General features: G+C 39.4%; 1 protein-coding gene across 9 annotated transcripts in view; it reads left to right on the forward strand.

Moving 5' to 3' along the window:
- Nucleotides 1-17,252, forward strand: part of LOC121006028 (M1-specific T cell receptor beta chain-like) — a 961,123-nt gene that overhangs the window by 926,295 nt on the left and 17,576 nt on the right. For 4 of the 9 annotated variants that reach the window (XM_040438919.1, XM_040438916.1, XM_040438918.1 and 1 more), the window contains exons 5-8: nt 10,164-10,490; nt 11,667-11,684; nt 12,290-12,395; nt 14,451-14,678. In XM_040438919.1, the coding sequence (XP_040294853.1) occupies nt 10,164-10,490; nt 11,667-11,684; nt 12,290-12,395; nt 14,451-14,523 (524 nt within the window). In that variant the 3' untranslated portion in view covers nt 14,524-14,678. Of the gene's footprint in view, nt 1-481; nt 532-10,163; nt 10,491-11,666; nt 11,685-12,289; nt 12,419-14,450; nt 14,679-17,252 lie in introns of those variants that run through there. The other 5 variants (XM_040438923.1, XM_040438920.1, XM_040438924.1 and 2 more) reach the window with 5 other exon arrangements.

Consider the following 17,252-nt stretch of genomic DNA (forward strand, 5'->3'; position numbering starts at 1 on the left):
GATCTAACACTAACTGTGTCCCTAAGGTTCCACAAATGACTTTTTCTGAGATTAGTTGAAGATGGGCATTCACAATAATTTTCCTTTTTATGGGTCTATTCTGCTCCAGATAGATACTTCTCATATGGCTTCTATTCACAATCATTTTTCTTTGGTGGATGCTCTCTTATGGCTTCTACCATGAATATTCATGGATAAACCATTAAAGCATGTCCATACAGCCATCACCACAGGGACTCATTTTGTAATTTATTATCCACATAGAATTGGCATAAGATACATTTTTGTGTGTAGTTTGTTTGAAGTATCAGAAGTACGAGGACTATGAAATATGGGGTCTACAATTTATTTTTATCTAGTAATAATAATTAGTATAGAGGGGTTTGAGCATTCTCAAAGTATCCTCATTAAGAATTGTTTGTGAGAACAGTTGGTGGCTGCTAAAGGGGTATGATTTAGTATTAACATTTCTGGCTGTGAGCGGAAATGAACGGCAATATTTTGGAAGTGGGACAATCCTGACGATCTTGGGTAAGTTATCCAATTTTGCCAATGTATATCCTGTCAATAGGAATTAACCTTAATTTTGGGAAAGAATAGCCTATTACTATGATTGGAAACTAGCAATAATGAGCCAAAGAAGAGGACTAAGATCACTACTACTATAATAGCAAAATGGGTCAAATATTTAAAGTGACAAAGGGAAATAAAAAAATAAAAAGGAAAAACAAAAAATAGAAATCAATAGATAGTAATCCTTATAACTACTGCTTCCTTATTTAATATATGATGTTCATTGCTCATTATGCACTAAATAGCTTCAAAATCATTTTGTCCGAGCACTGAACTCTGCAATGCCATTGATACTACCAGTTACAATACGGTAGACACTACAAGTTCAAAAAGTTTGTTACAAGTATCAGAGCTGAATCTGACGCAATAAATTATGATGTATTGTCCAAGACCGCAGATAAACTTAACTTCTTTAGTTCAGTTTGATATAATCATTACATGCTCAAAATTTAAGGTCCATATCACAACAACTGAACCTTTCCAAATTCTACTGAACAGAACTTAGAAGAGAATAGGGTTCTATAGTGATCTAAACTCAATTCAGTAGAACCATGTGGAGGCAGGAGGGCAGTTGGGGTGTAATAGCCATAGAGCAGACATAAAAATTGGGCCATATCCCTGCTGTGTGAAACTGGTCCAGCTCATAGAACTAATAATTTCCCCAAGAGCTATATGACAATCTTATCTCTGCTGCGCCTGTATCAGACCCAGTTAATCTAAATGATCAAAATATGTTCATACAAGTGGAAATATACTCTGAGAGTTCTAAAAATCCGCAAATAAAACTTACAGAAACTTAGATTGAATCTGCTCATACAGAAACTCAAGTATAGTGTTTTTTGTAGCAGAATATAACATTGTGAGTACTGGAGCACCATGATTTAAATCAATATGAACACTTTACAAAATCCCTCTACCCGGGGTATGGCCAAATTCCTATAGATGGGATATACTCATGATTCAAATACATCAATGAGCTGCCAATATGGCTTATTTACAAGGTCACAGTGACAAAGTAATGCAACGTTTCCATATTGTCGGGGTCTTTAGCTCAAATGAAGGTCTGAAGTTATTCTCATGAATCAACCCTTTTGATTATCCTAGAGAGTTGGTGAGAAAGAGCCTGTGAAAACTGGATGGAACTTGGTCTTGATATGGGTAATGACAGAAAAATATAGAAAAAATTTAGTAGGGTGACTGGGAACCTCCATTTGCATTTTGAGATGTTTTGTTAGTATGATTACATACTGTGCAGGAACTTCTGCTCTTTACTTTGGCAGTGGAACTGTTGTCAGTGTTTTAGGTAAGTTTAGTGACTTTAGTAAGTTTTTATACAATCTTGTGTGGCTGTGACCTCTGCTGCGAAGCTTGAGTTTGGAGGAGGCACAGTATTATCAGTGCTTGGTAAGTGATATTAAGTTATAATTCAGCTGTATATCCATTTTATCATATGTGGTATAGAATTGTTGTCCTCTATCAGAATGAACAGATTAGCTTTGAATCATATCAATCCCCAAGAGAGTCTTGATTTCCAGAATTTTGTCTATAACTTTGTCATTTGTCAAGATTTTACTTGATTAAAGGGTCTGGATGGAACCAGGGGAGATTTAGGATAGTGGTTTTTGACTGTGAATGCTGAGAAACAGTATTTTGGAAGTGGTACAATTCTGAAAGTTTTAGGTAAGTGTAAAAAACATGACGCCAAAAACATTGAAATCTTGTAACTGCTCATTTTTAAAATATTTCTTATTATCATTCTTAAATTCCACTTTATTCTTACTTTAAGTGTGTCCATATAATTAAGGCAGATTTTATCCGAAATAATTAGTCAAAATCAAAAAACAAGAGAAAAAAATGAATGTGAAAGAGTAATTTATCAATTCATGATTTTTTTTATTATTATTAATGCAAATAAGAATGAGTGAGTTCTCACTTTCAGATTAAATAAAAAAATTTATTGGTAATATTATTGTTTAAAAATTTAGGGGGTCATTTATCAAGTTTTGTGGCATAAAAAAAGTTGCTAATGATGCCAGCATGCGACATTAGGTATATATCTTTTGCGACATTTGGTCACATTTTGCTACATTTGATGAGCTTTGCCTCTTTTATATGTGGAGTAAAAAGTAGGTCAGGATTAGAACACCTTTAAGTCTCATTTATGATGTGCGACATTTTTAATACTCACAAAAAATTCATATCCCCAAGACAGGCAACTACCTAGTGTACTTCTACAGACAAAACCCGTACACCTCATTGCACTTGCACCAAATATATTATTACTTTGTGCCATTTCATAAATTTGGCGCAACCTCAGAAAGCAAAGAAAGGCTAAAAACTGACACTAAAACCACTAATTATAAATTCCCCCCCTTGGACTTTAAAGTTTAAGTGGTATATTAAAACGTTTGTACAAAGGCAAATGCAAACTTTGCATTCAAATGTTATGTAAATTTGTCAGCATTTTGTAAAATTCACTATGTGAAATATAGTGGACATACTGCACATATTGAAAAAAGAAGCAAAACAAATAAAAAAAAAATCTGCCCAAACAAACTAGTTCTAGATATACATAATATACAGTAGCCAAATATTTGTCTGTATTAAGGCCACAGGATCTGGACCCATGTGTAAGTTATTATGTAAGTTTACTTTTGCTGAAACAACTTGAGCAAGGTTCATGTGGTTCATGGTCATTAAAATCTGGCAGCATATAAAGATTTTTAAATTGTTTGGTTGCATATACATAAAATAATAACTCTCCGATACCTGCTTATGGTAGCAAGCTACTCTACCTTGTCCACCTAGTCTTTGATTCAATAAATTGTGATAACTTACTGATCTAAGATAAGCTTTACAATAAACTGAGCTTTGCTACATCTGTAATAAGTGAAATTTCTAACAAGAAAATTCATAAATTGCATGTCTGAGAAATGCTGTTTATGTAGCACAATGTATTATAGTGGGGATGGGGGGAGCACCATAGTAGAAATAATAGTCGGCCCTTTACAAAAATCTGAACATATGATTGTATGATAATTCTTAATATAAGGGCATGGTAGGAATCGAGAGTAACCTCATGGTGAGCATAAACACTGCTCCATGAACATAATACAATTCCTGTCTATACCATGCAGTCCAGGAGTTGTTCTCTATTGAGCGCCGAGTGTCATGCGGTCCTAGGGCACCCCTGAGATTTCCTGTTTACCATGTCCCACCGTGACCATCTCCACTGTCTACTTTGGAAGTGGAACCTATATAAGTGTACTAGGTAAGTCTACGACAGTTCAGCCTTAGAAAAAAAATAATAATTAAATGCAAAGAACCATAAAACAAAATTGGTGAGACTTTTTGTACGTACGTGTATGGCTGTGAATGCTGGAAACAAGCAAGATTTTGGACAAGGGACAGTTGTTTCAGTGATTGGTGAGTAATTAAGATTACCAAAAATATATACTTTCATAACTGGACACATTCACACATTCATTTATCAATATAGTTATTTTTAAGATTTTATTATGTTCCATTTGTCACATTTGTAAATTATATATTCAGCCTAAGTGATTTATTTCTGTTATGAAAATGTAGATGGAAATGGTAGAAAAATGGGGAAAATTTATTTTTATGAAGGAAAGACGTCCAATAATTGGGCAAGCCAAAATTTTATATGTCTATAGAGCTCTAGTCCATATTTTCTGGTAATGGCAATGAGTTTAATGACGGCAAACATTTTTTGACTTTCTGCTTCGCTGCTTTGTCATGGATTTTACTAAAAAAACAAGTAACAGCCTGAAGTAGAATACAAATTAGAAGGATTCCTAAATTGTGGTGGGAGATGAACCCCAAGACTTAGGCAAGTTGTATGAACATATTAAGGCTCTGAACATTTTCAATGTTGTAAGGAGTGATTAGTGATAGTTCGACATCCATGATTAAATACAGACTAAAGGTATCTTAGATATGTAAAGCTGTTCATAGGCATCAGGTCAAAGCTAATTGAACCAGTTGACTTGGAAATATTCACAGACAATCTTGTATATTTATGGGTAGCTTAAAAGTCCCCAGATAGCAGGAAAAAGTAGGATCGATCATGTTAGATCTCAACATCCCCAATCCTTTGTTTCAGTTATAAGGAGTTCTGGGTCTGATGTAGAGAGTTGATATAATTTTGTTGTAGCTTATAGACAAATGTGTTATTATTGCACTTGAGCTGCGTGTAAAACTGCTGCTTTCTCTTAACATATAGAGCTGTAATGTGTGAAAATGAATGCAATTCAGCTCTGCTGATACTATGGGTTTCATGGCCTTGGGAGGGTCTGGATTGTGTTGTTAAGTAATATATGTGAAAATGTGTCAACACCATATTTGAGACAACACCAAACTGGTGGCCATATTGTTTCCTATTAAATCTATACTATTTCTGACCCAGTAATTGTAGTGAACTGGGTGGTGTGGTGGAAATGCAATAAAGCCCCGGTGTCAAATATAGGACAAAGGGGGCTTAAATCTGGATCCATATAGATGTAGTAGTTCTAAACTTGAGTGTTGTATCACATGTCACTGTGATATTACAGAACAAAAACCATTGAAAAAAGTCACCTAGAGTTGATGCCATTAATTAAGCTCTGCTGACACTATGGGTTGTGTTGTTAAATTAATATATGTGAAAATGTGTCCTAATTTGCGTTTGACATATTTGAAACAACAAAGAAATCTGAAGCCAGACTGTTGGCCATTTAGTGTCCTATTAAATCTATACTATTTCTGACCCAGTAATTGTAGTGAACAAGCCATGTTGGTAATTCAATAAAGCCCTATTGGTCAAATACAGGACAAAAGGGACTTAAATCTGGATCCATACAGATGTAATAGTTCTAAACTTGAGTGTTGTATCATATGTCACTGTGATATTACAGAACAAAAACCATTGAAATAGTCAAATAAAAGTTTCCCACCATTGTTTACTTAAAGGGAATGTGTCATCAGAAAATGAACCTATTGTGTAAATCCCATTTTTTAAGTTTAACATAGTTTCAAAAAAGTTTTGTTGATGATATTTTTAATTTTCAACATCAATATCTATATTTAAAAAAAATAAAAAACATAAAATCATGCAGTTAACACAATAGCCACTAAGCCTAATAATCGGTATCACTTCTTGGTCTGCACAGATCACTTTACTGCAGTTACCTGATTATCTGTCATTTCAATCCTGCCTGTAATGATATCACCTCTGCATATAGATAAGACAGGATCCACCATTCGCAATAGGTGATTGTCAGAGCTTATCTATTCTTTCCTTGTACAATGACCTCTGCACAGGTGACAGAGCATGTCCAGAAAACACTCCCATAGAAGTCAATGAGGTCCCCACCTGACCATTGTGTCTATGGCCCATGTGGCTGCCGTAAAGCAATTTTCTTAATGCTTTCTAAATGCTGTTAAGAACTGAAACTGAAAATTGAATTAATAAATCTGTAATCAGAAAATAAAAAAAGATTAAAAAAAGAAGATGTGTTACTGTCTGGTTTGAACTGGCAGATAAGATTTTTGGTAATACATTTCCTTTAACGCATCAAGAACCAAGATGAGGTTTGCTACATTTGTATTTCTCCGCTGACTTGTATGCAGCAAATATGGCGCATGTAACTGTATTGTCTTGGACTGCACCAAGAAGTCTAGTGATTTCTTGAAACAAAACTTCATCAAGATGCATTCCCAAATTGAAGTGGTCGATGGTCTCATAAAACCTATCACTTAGACCATTCACGTGGGCATTTTAAGGGCTTAGTACAATCTCATAATACAGCAACAATGGACATCCATGAGGCCCACAGTGTACATCTCTATGCAAAGGATCTCCTATGGATGCTCAGAGAGGTTGTCTAAGGTTTGAATGCCATCTTAAAACGGTACCATACAGACACATTACATGGTGGCACACAAAGTGACAGAGACTTTGGCTCCAAGCACATAGCTCTTGCCTTGTTTATGATCCACGGAACCTCAAAACACATACGGACGTCTGAATGGAGCCTTACAGGGGTGATCATCCCATATAGACTCCCTGATCACCCCCCTGTCATTGATCACCCCCCTGTAAGGCTCCATTCAGACGTCCGTATGTGTTTTGCGGATCCGCGGACCCATGGATCCGCAAAACACATACGGACGTCTGAATGGAGCCTTACAGGGGGGTGATCACCGCATATAGACTCCCTGATCACCCCCCTGTCATTGATCACCCCCCCTGTAAGGCTCCATTCAGACGTCCGTATGTGTTTTGCGGATCCGCGGACTCACGGATCCGCAAAACACATACGGACGTCTGAATGGAGCCTTACAGGGGGGTGATCACCCCATATAGACTCCCTGATCACCGCCCTGTCATTGATCACCCCCCTGTAAGGCTCCATTCAGACGTCCGTATGTGTTTTGCAGATCCGCGGATCCGCAAAACACGGACACCGGCAATGTGCTTTTCGCATTTTGCGGATCTGCACACTGCCAGAACTATATAGAAAATGCCTTTTCTTGTCCGCAATCGCCGTACTCAGGAGAAGTAGGGCTATGTGTTTTGGGGTGTATTTTTACATATACCCATGCTGGGTGAGATAAATATCTCGGTCAAATGACAACTTTGTATAAAAAAATGGGAAAAGTTGTCTTTTAGAGAGATATTTCTCTCACCCAGCATTTCCCAACTTCTCCTGAGTACGGCAATACCACATGTGTGACACTTTTTTGCAGTCTAGGTGGACAAAGTGGCCCAAATTCTAAAGAGCACCTTTAGGATTTCACAGGACATTTTTTACACATTTGAATTTCAAACTACTTCTCACACATTAGGGCCCCTAAAATGCCAGAGCTGTATAACTACCCAACAAATGACCCCATTTTGGAAAGAAGACACCGCAAGGTATTTCGTGATGGGCATAGTGAGTTCATGGAAGTTTTAATTTTTTGTCACAAGTTAGTGGAATATGAGACTTTGTAAGAAAAAAAAAATTAAAAAAAATCATAATTTTCCACTAACTTGTGAAAAAAAATAAAAAGTTCTATGAACTCACTATGCCCATCAGCAAATACCTTAGGGTGTCTACTTTCCGAAATGTGGTCATTTGTGGGGTTTTTCTACTGTCTGGGCATTGTAGAACCTCAGGAAACATGACAGGTGCTCAGAAAGTCAGAGCTGCTTCAAAATGCGGAAATTCACATTTTTGTACCATAGTTTCTAAACGCTATAACTTTTACCCAAACCAATAAATATACGCTTATTGCATTTTTTTAATCAAAAACATGTAGAACAATACATTTAGAGAAAAATGTATATAGAAATGTAGTTTTAAAAAAAAAAAAATTACAACTGAAAGTGAAAAATGTCATTTTTTTGCAAAAATTTCGGTGAATTTCGATTAATAACAAAAAAAGTAAAAATGTCAGCAGCAATGAAATACCACCAAATGAAAGCTCTATTAGTGAGAAGAAAAGGAGGTAAAATTCATTTGGGTGGTAAGTTGTATGACCGAGCAATAAACCATGAAAGTAGTGTAGTGCAGAATTGTAAAAAGTGGTCTGGTCATTAAGGGTGTTTAAGCTAGGGGGGCTGAGGTGGTTAAAGGGGTTTTCAGAGTGTTTAGTATTGATGACCTATCAATACCAACAATCATCAATATCAATAGGTCATCAATACCTAATCAGTGCGGGTCCGACACCTGGAACTCCAATTGAACAGCTGTTTGAACAGAATGTGGCACTGTGAGAGCTGCTGACTCTTCCTAGACCAGTGATGTCACGTTCATCAGTCACGTGGCCTAGGCACAGCTCAGTCCCATTAGATTGAGTGGGGCTGAGCTGCTATACAAAGCACAAACATATCTAATGGATGTTTCTGTGCTTGGTAAGCTGCAAGGTGGCTGCAGCGCTCACAAGAATGCCAGCTGAACGGCAGGGGTGCTGGGTTTTGGACCCCCAATAATTAGGTATTCATGAGTTATCCTGAGGACAGGTAATCTAGAGGGTTGAGCAAATTGAAGTATACTAAGTGGACTTCGATCTGAATTTCAGGTAAAATTCAATTCGCTGCATAGCTGAACTTACTTTTGCTTCGTGGTAACAAAACAATTTTCCATGAAATGGGTAAAAAAAAAAATACTCACCTCATCCACTTGATGGCGTAGAGGCCGCTGCGGCCATCTTGGTTGAAGATCCCGTGCAAAATCTTGCATGCGGTGATGTATGACTTCACCACACAAGCCGGCGTGATGATGTCATTACTTCCGCATGCGAGATTTCGTGTGGTGTCTTCAATCAAGTTGGTTGCGACAGTGAACAAGTGGATAAGGTGAATATTTTTTTCTTTTTTTTTTCTTTTCACTGGATTAACCCTTAAAGGGAACCTGTCATCAACTTTATGCTGACCTCGCTGAGGATAGCATAAAGTAGTGACAGAAATGCTGATTTCAGCGGTGTGTCACTCATGAGCTAATAATAAGTGGTTGTCGAGAACCAGCATCATAATCATTGCAGTACAGGTCTTGAAAAGAGTCAAATCTACCTGAGAAGAGTCCTGGTTATTCATAATCTCCTGCTCTCCCGTCCATCTGCTGATGATTGGCAGTTCTCTCCTAGAGAGAAAGGGAGAAAACTAGGTAGAAGCCTGTCAGTCATCAGCAGGAGAGCAGGAGATCATGAATAACCAGGACTCTTCTCAGGTGGCCATGACTCTTTTCCAGGCCCAGTCTGCAATGACTGTGATGTTGATTCTTGGCAACCACTTACTTTTAACTTATAAATGACCGACCGCTGAAATCAACTCACCTGTCTCTACTTTAAACTGCCGTTAGTATGGACAGCATAAAGTTGATGACAGGTTCCCTTTAAAAGCCCTCAATTTTCATCTCAGGTGCTGTGATCAGCGATGTACATGGCATCTGAGGGCTTCAATAACAGGGGGCAGCACAATGGCCGTTCCCTGTCCTAGCACCCGCTGATTACAAAGAAATGCGCTTTGTGATGAAGTAATTCATCACGTAATTAATTTCTTTGAGAAATTTGGCGAATCAGCCAAATCGAAGTTTTGATAACTTCGCTCATCCCAAGTCATCTGTATTAAATACCCAGGCATACTAGACTTCTAAGTCCAGAATCAGAAGATTTACATACTATGACATTTTCTTTGCTTACTGCCTACTATCAAGGATATTGTTGTGTTCATGAGAGATGAGAGAATCCTAGTTCACGTCATTTGACCCTTTCACCCAACTGATTGATGAGGGGGTAAAGAGTCAGACCTATCCTACGGTGAAGCCTAACATTATAGATTGAATAAACCATTAATACCAACTCTCTTAGTTAGCCAACACTGCTAAGTGATAAGCAACATTTGCCAAACCTACTATCAGCTCATCCATAGGTCATATCTACAGTAAACTCCCCAGTATGTACAATGTATAAAGTGACAGCTAAGTAATAAATGTTAATGCATTTGGTGATACTGTATCTGACTCTGGAAACTTCGTCAGCAGAACATCAATGCAATAAAACGTGTGGACCCTTCTAATTTCTAACCTATAAACATATTTTTACAGAAGAAGGTCAAGAACCAAAAAAACCCAATGTCTCAATCTACCGGCCCAACAAACAAGAACTTAAAGATCACAACTTCATCTCTTTGGTGTGCGTGGCGAGCGATTTCTTCCCAGAACACGTGAAGATCCAATGGTTTGTGAATTCTGTAAAGAGAATCAATGTATATGAACCTACACCTCAGAAAAAAGGAAATAACTCCTACTCCACCAGTAAACGGCTCACCCTGACCAGAGAGGAATATTTCAATCCAGATTCCACATTTCGATGTGTTGCTGCATTTCTGGATGGATCACTTGAAGCTTCTGAAGAGATTAAAGGAGAAACAGGTAACTGAAATGACAACAAAGTATGACTTGAAATTAATATGATAAAATAAGAGGTTCTCTGTAAAGTTGGGGTCCATTGGCGAGCACAGAACAAGAAGAACCATGGGTCTTGTGATAGTATTGGGGACGGAGAGACAGAGAAACAGAGATGAGGTTGACCAGAATTAAATTTCAAGTCAACGGTATGAAAGATTGTAGTCAATCAAAGAGTGAAATGGTAACGTAAAGGCTTGATTTGGTCACCAAATGTTTTGGACATTAAAACTTCTGACTATTTTGAATGTGCCTTATAATCAATCATCCATTTTGACACTTTTTTTATTATACTAGTGCTACATGCATTGAATATACTTTTATTTTCAAAAATTAGCAGGTTACATCTTAAAGGGTCCGACCCACAAACAATGTTTATCACCAATTTACAAAGTAGGTATTAAACATATGATCCCTGTGGATCTGACTGCTACAAGCAAAAGAATCCCATTTTGATATGAGCAATTAGTACATATAGGTTCTGTTGCAGATTAATCTCAGATTTCTGTATGCCTCAAAAAATATTTGGGGGTAATGACTATGGAAGCACCTTTCCTTTGAGGGTAGGACTTTGGCTGGAACGTTGTCAATGGTTATGCCATGTCTTTTTAGGGTAATGGACAAGATCAGGTTCACTCAGATAGTCCAGCCAAGTAGACTGTAGATTACAAATTTAAGTTGCATGAATCTGGTTCCTGGGAACCCGGTCACTTGACATACTTCTCAGAAAATCCTGCTTCAACTGATGTTATTTTCTTTACCAGGAATATGGCCTGAACTATGAATGGGACGTCATTTCCGCTCTGGACAGGAAATAACTATTCCTCTTCCTAGTGCATGCGCAAACTCCTTAGTCCATCTCATTTGTGCATTCGCCCAGGAGAGGAATAGTTCTGGTGCTGTCCAAAGTAGATGTGACGTTCTGTCCATGGCCCAGGCACAAAAACTGGTAAAGAATGGGATGTCAGCAGAAGGTGGATTTTCAGAAAAGGAGTGTCACGTTACAAACTATCTCCTACAGGTGTAAGTAAAGCAGGTCTGTGAGAAATGCTGGGACCCGGAAGATCCCTTCAAGACAGTGTACAACATGAGACAGAGCAATGTAATTCTGAATTCTAACTCAGTCATCTGTTTTATTCACAGATTGTGGCGTCTCCAAAGGTGAGTGAAATCTATGGCCAATACTAGACTACTATTTTCCCACCCTCCTACAGGACATTTACAATCCAAAGTTTGCAATCCTAACCCCTTCCTGTAAATGACAAATCATTACATTGTAAGTGAAGCTTTTTTAAGACATAATCCATTGCAGGAAAAGTAAATATGGACATGTGATTGCCACGGATGCAAGTTTACTGTATACTATGCAGCCAGACTCCTGCTTTATTGGGCAGAATTAGAGAAATCTCCAACCCTGACTGTTCAATGTCTTACATACCAGGGCTAATACTGCCCCATTGCAGATACCTAAAAAATATGAATGTAGGAATTCATTGAGATGAAAAGTATAAATTCCTCTTAATTTAGGGTCAAAATGGGTCTTCTACTCAAGGGATTCATAGTTTGATTCACTTTTTCTTATCAGAGGAATACTTAACACCTCCTCAACCCTTGGACTCCAGTTTTTTTTTATAGCAGGTGATATGTCTGTATAAAACTCCCCCAGATAGTAATGGTTTAATGAATTAGTTTAATGGTTTAATGGAATAAGTTTAAATTATAACTTAAAAGCTGAAGGCATCTAATACATCTATCTCTTTATACAGAGTTCTACACGATGTACATTAACCAGGGGAAGATTTCCTACATCATGATTCTCTGTAAAAGTGGCTTGTATGCTCTGGTTGTCCTTGTCCTGGTGTGGAGAAAAAAGGTAAGACAAATACAATTGCAAATGCAGAGATCTGCATTGATCTCTAATAATAAACCGGTCTGATTGTTAAAACACATGTATTTTATTGGGCACATCGAGTAAACATCCACAGTGCAGGGAGAAAAAGTACGTGAACCCTTGAAATTTAAGAAGCACTCCCACATTTTTTTTATTCTCTGACCTGGTACATAATATACATTGTAGTGAAGGTATCTTCTTACTAGTAACTGAATTTGTAAGTTATAACCTCCCTTCTGATCCTCAGCTGTGTCATGTGACCAGCACTTTGATCTCCAACTGACACAGGACAGGAAGTCAGTTACTTCTCTATTCATTCCGATGAGACTGACACTGAGGCTCCTATAGGAACACATAGTGAAACTGGCTTCCCGTCCACACGTAAGATGCTGTGGTCAATTGCTGGTGACATGACACAGCTGAGAAGCAGAAGGGAGGGGATAACTCACAATCACTAGTAAGAAAAATACATTCACTACAGTTTACATCATGCACCATTATTACAGTCAGAGAATAACATTTTTTTGCAGGAGTGCTTCTTTAATAACCCCTTTACCAACAATCACCGTCATCAAACACTCACTGAAGCTAAAAGTAAGATATGCACAATACTGAGAGGGAATTTCAGACCATTCATCCCTGCAGATGTATTTCAGTTCCTCACTGTGTTTGGGATTCCTTGTGTGCACAGCATTCTTCAGGTAATGTCACCACTGCATTTCCATAAGCAGGGACGGACTGGACATTTAAAGTGGCCCTGAAAAAAACAAACTAAAAGTAGCCCCATTTTGTAGGGGGGGGGTACAAATTGACAGAAGGCAGGGCAACATAAGTAGGCGTGGTCAAAAATACCATAGCACAAAATACCGTCCTAGCAGAACCACAGACTATATGATATATTTCTCAAAAATATATCCCTCTGTTGCGGCCATTAGTAGCACCATTTTCTGTCCTCCTTAGTAGGTGAGATGTGGGCCACAGCAGTTGAATTCAGGAGGCCATCTGAGGTCACTGTCCGGGTACATGAGTACCTGATTCTCACAGTGTTAATTACCGCTGACAGTTTATTATGTACCTGGCCAGCGACAAAGATGGGGGGCTTGGCGACCCCCTGGGCAACGACCCAAAAGGAAATTTCACTGTAAGGTCTATGGCCAATCCGCCCCTGTCCATAAGATTAAGGAGAATCTGTCACCATGATTCTGGACTATGATTCTGTGCCATTCTAGCATAATGGAGGGGACGCCAGACAATGTATTTTGGTGGAGAGCTTTGGGTCACTGTCTTGTTGTTGTCTCCATCTCTTCAGCTTGAGATCATGGACGCCACTCTTACAGTCTGTTAGAAAATGTTCTCATACACCTTAGATTTCATTGTTCCCTCAATGACTGCAACATCTATAAGTTTGAGCCACAAATCATGTTTGCTTCCTCCACAGTTGGGTATAGGTTTGATGTGTGTGTGCAGCGTTCTTTTTTTTTTCAAGAGACCCGAGTGCTGGACCCACCACTTTATTTCTTCAGTGCTCTGCTTCCTCTAAACACAATGCTGCCTGAGGCCTCATGCACACGACTGTATGTATTTTGCGGTCCGCAAAAAACGGATCCGCAAAAAATACGGATGATGTCCGTGTGCATTCCATATTTTGCTGAACGGAACAGCTGGCCCCTGATAGAACAGTCCTATCCTTGTCTGTAATGCAGACAATAATAGGACATATTCTATTTTTTTGCGGAACGGAAATACGGACATACGGAAATGGAATGCACACGGAGTAACTTCCTTTTTTTTGCGGACCCATTGAAATGAATGGTTTCGTATATGGTCCGCAAGAAAAACGGAACGGACACGGAAAGAAAATACGTTTGTGTGCATGAGCCCTGAGACTGGTGACCTAGTTCTCTATAATACTACTGTGAACAGATGAGACAAAGGTGGAACGTTGCAGCTCAGAGGCATTCTTCGTGCATTCTTTATTTCCTTGCTGGTAAGAGAATTTCTATTGGTGGCTTAATTGTTACTTTGTTTCATATTTTAGGTTATTGCGCACTCCTATTGAAGGGCATTGCTGATGCTTCAAACCTATACAAGCCTGAGCTTCATGGATGAAAGCTGCTAGAGTGTAATTATAGAGAGGAAAACTGAAGGAAATTAATAGCAGCTGATTTCTAGTACAAAGCAGCGGGAATCCTCTATTCTGTATACATGTGCTGCTTGTGTGCAATATGTACCTCTTTGCTAATAAACTATTGTATTAATATTCAGTATTATACTCTTCTGTGTCTCCTGTCTGCATAGTTCAATTCACAGGGATACAAGTTAGGGCGGGTTCACATCGGCGTTATAGAATTCCGTTATGGGTTCCATTATAACAGAGTTATGACGGAATATAACGGAATTCTAGGACGGAATGCAATACGCAAATCATTAAGAGGCATTCTGTCATAACTCTGTTATAACGGAACCCATAACGGAATTCTATAACACCGATGTGAACCCGGCGTTAGAGAGGACAAGGGAATAACAGCATATGGCTCTTCTAATTCTTGGGAATTCAAAGGTCTCAAATAATACACATTTGATCTCCATTTACAATCCAACAGTCAAAAAAATAAAGTTACGTCCTGTATTATATCCCAGAGCTGCACTCACTATTCTGCTGGTGCAGTCACTGTGTACATACATTACTTATCCTGTACTGATCCTGAGTTACATCCTGTATTATACTCCAGAGCTGCACTCACTATTCTGCTGGTGGAGTCATTGTGTACAGACATTACTTATCCTGTACTGATCCTGAGATACATCCTGTATTATACTCCAGAGCTGCACTCACTATTTTGCTGGTGCAGTCACTGTGTACATACATTACTTATCCTGTACTGATCCTGAGTTACATCCTGTATTATACTCCAGAGCTGCACTCACTATTCTGCTGGTGGAGTCACTGTGTACATACATTACTTATCCTGTACTGATCCTGAGATACATCCTGTATTAAACTCCAGAGCTGCACTCACTATTTTGCTGGTGGAGTCATTGTGTACATACATTACTTATCCTGTACTGATCCTGAGTTACATCCTGTATTAAACTCCAGAGCTGAACTCACTATTCTGCTGGTGCAGTCACTGTGTACATACATTACTTATCCTGTACTGATCCTGAGTTACATCCTGTATTAAACTCCAGAGCTGCACTCACTATTTTGCTGGTGGAGTCATTGTGTACATACATTACATTACTTATCCTGTATTGATCCTAAGTAGAGTTGAGCGGACACCTGGATGTTCGGGTTCGGCGGGTTCGGCCGAACTTCAGAAAAAAGTTCGAGTTCGGGACCCGAACTTGACCAGAACTTGACCCCGAACCCCATTAAAGTCAATGGGGACCCAAACTTTTGAGCACTAAAATGGCTGTAAAAATGTGGTTAAGAGCATGGCAAGTGCTCTGCAAACAAATGTGGATAGGGAAATGACTTTAAATAACATAAAATACGTTAAAAAAAAAAAAGATCTTGATCTAGGAGGACGAGGTCCATATGGAGTAAGAGGTTGAGGAGGCGGTGGATGTGGAGGTGTAGGTGGAAGCGGCGGTGGAGGAGGAGAAGGTAGCCTACACTGCTTTTTGGTTTTAAATTTACTTTTTTTTTTTTTTAATTAGAGTACACCCCAAAACATTTGGAAATATAACCTGTGATAACCCCCTGCAGTCATGCTAAACACACGTTCAGACAATACACTGGCTGCGGGGCAGGCCAGCACCTCCAAGGGGTAAAGGGCAAGCTCAGGCCATGTGCTCAATTTGGAGACCCAGAAGTTGCAGGGGCTGACCCCTGTCAGTCAGTTTGTGCAGACGTGTGCACACTTACTGCCCCACTATGTCGCACACCCCCATGATGTTCACAATCCAATTTGATATCTTCTCTATCAACTTCCGATGTTCTTTTCTGCGCCTACCATGGTGATCGCGGTTATCGGCAAATCAGGGTTCCACCCCGGAGAGGGAGCGTGAGAAAAAGAGACCAAATTTAAGGGAGATAAATTTATTTAAAAAAATTTGGATCAAGCGGAAATGTGGGAAAAGCTATTAAAGATTTGGGAAACCCGGCTAACAGAGTCATCAAAAAGCAGAAGAGACTGCTGCATGACTTGGGGCTCAGACTGCTTGGCTGATTTGCAAGGGGGTGAGGTGAAAGACTGATGGACATCGGCTGGAGGTGCCAACTGTGGTCTTTCAGCAGGAGACTGGGTGGGAGACAATGTGACGGAACTGAATCCACTGTCAGCAACCCAATCTACTATCACCTGTACTTCAGGCCTCACCATTCGTAGAGCCGCATTAGGCCCGACCAAATACCGCTGCAGGTTCTGTCACCTACTCGCACCTGAGGAAGGGTTTTCACTTGTGCGTGTAGCTGGCACAGATCGATCAGGTCCTCTCCCTGCAACAGGAGCTCCACCAGCAGGACCACGACCCGGGCCACGTCCCTTATTTGACGCTCTCCTCATATTTCTCGAATTTAGGATCTTGCCCTAAATGGGTGTTTAATTAAAAGTAGAATAGAACGAAAGTATTTACAGGGTGTATCTCACACAGGGCCGGGCCGACACAGAGGCTGGGGAGGCTCCAGCCTCAGGGCGCAGCCTGGGGTGGGCGGAAAAACAAACCTTTTTTTTTTTTTTTTTTTTACCACTTACTTGCTGCCGGGTGCCCTGCCCTCCCCTCCCCTCCCCCGGCAGCGTGCCCTGTCTATCTCTGCAGAGCTAAACATATGGGGATCCCTCAGCTCCGCGCCCCCCCTCCCAGTATACCAGACATAGGGGCTCTGCGCCCTG

Source organism: Bufo bufo, chromosome 6 (assembly GCF_905171765.1).
Source record: "Bufo bufo chromosome 6, aBufBuf1.1, whole genome shotgun sequence".
NCBI lineage: Eukaryota > Metazoa > Chordata > Amphibia > Anura > Bufonidae > Bufo > Bufo bufo.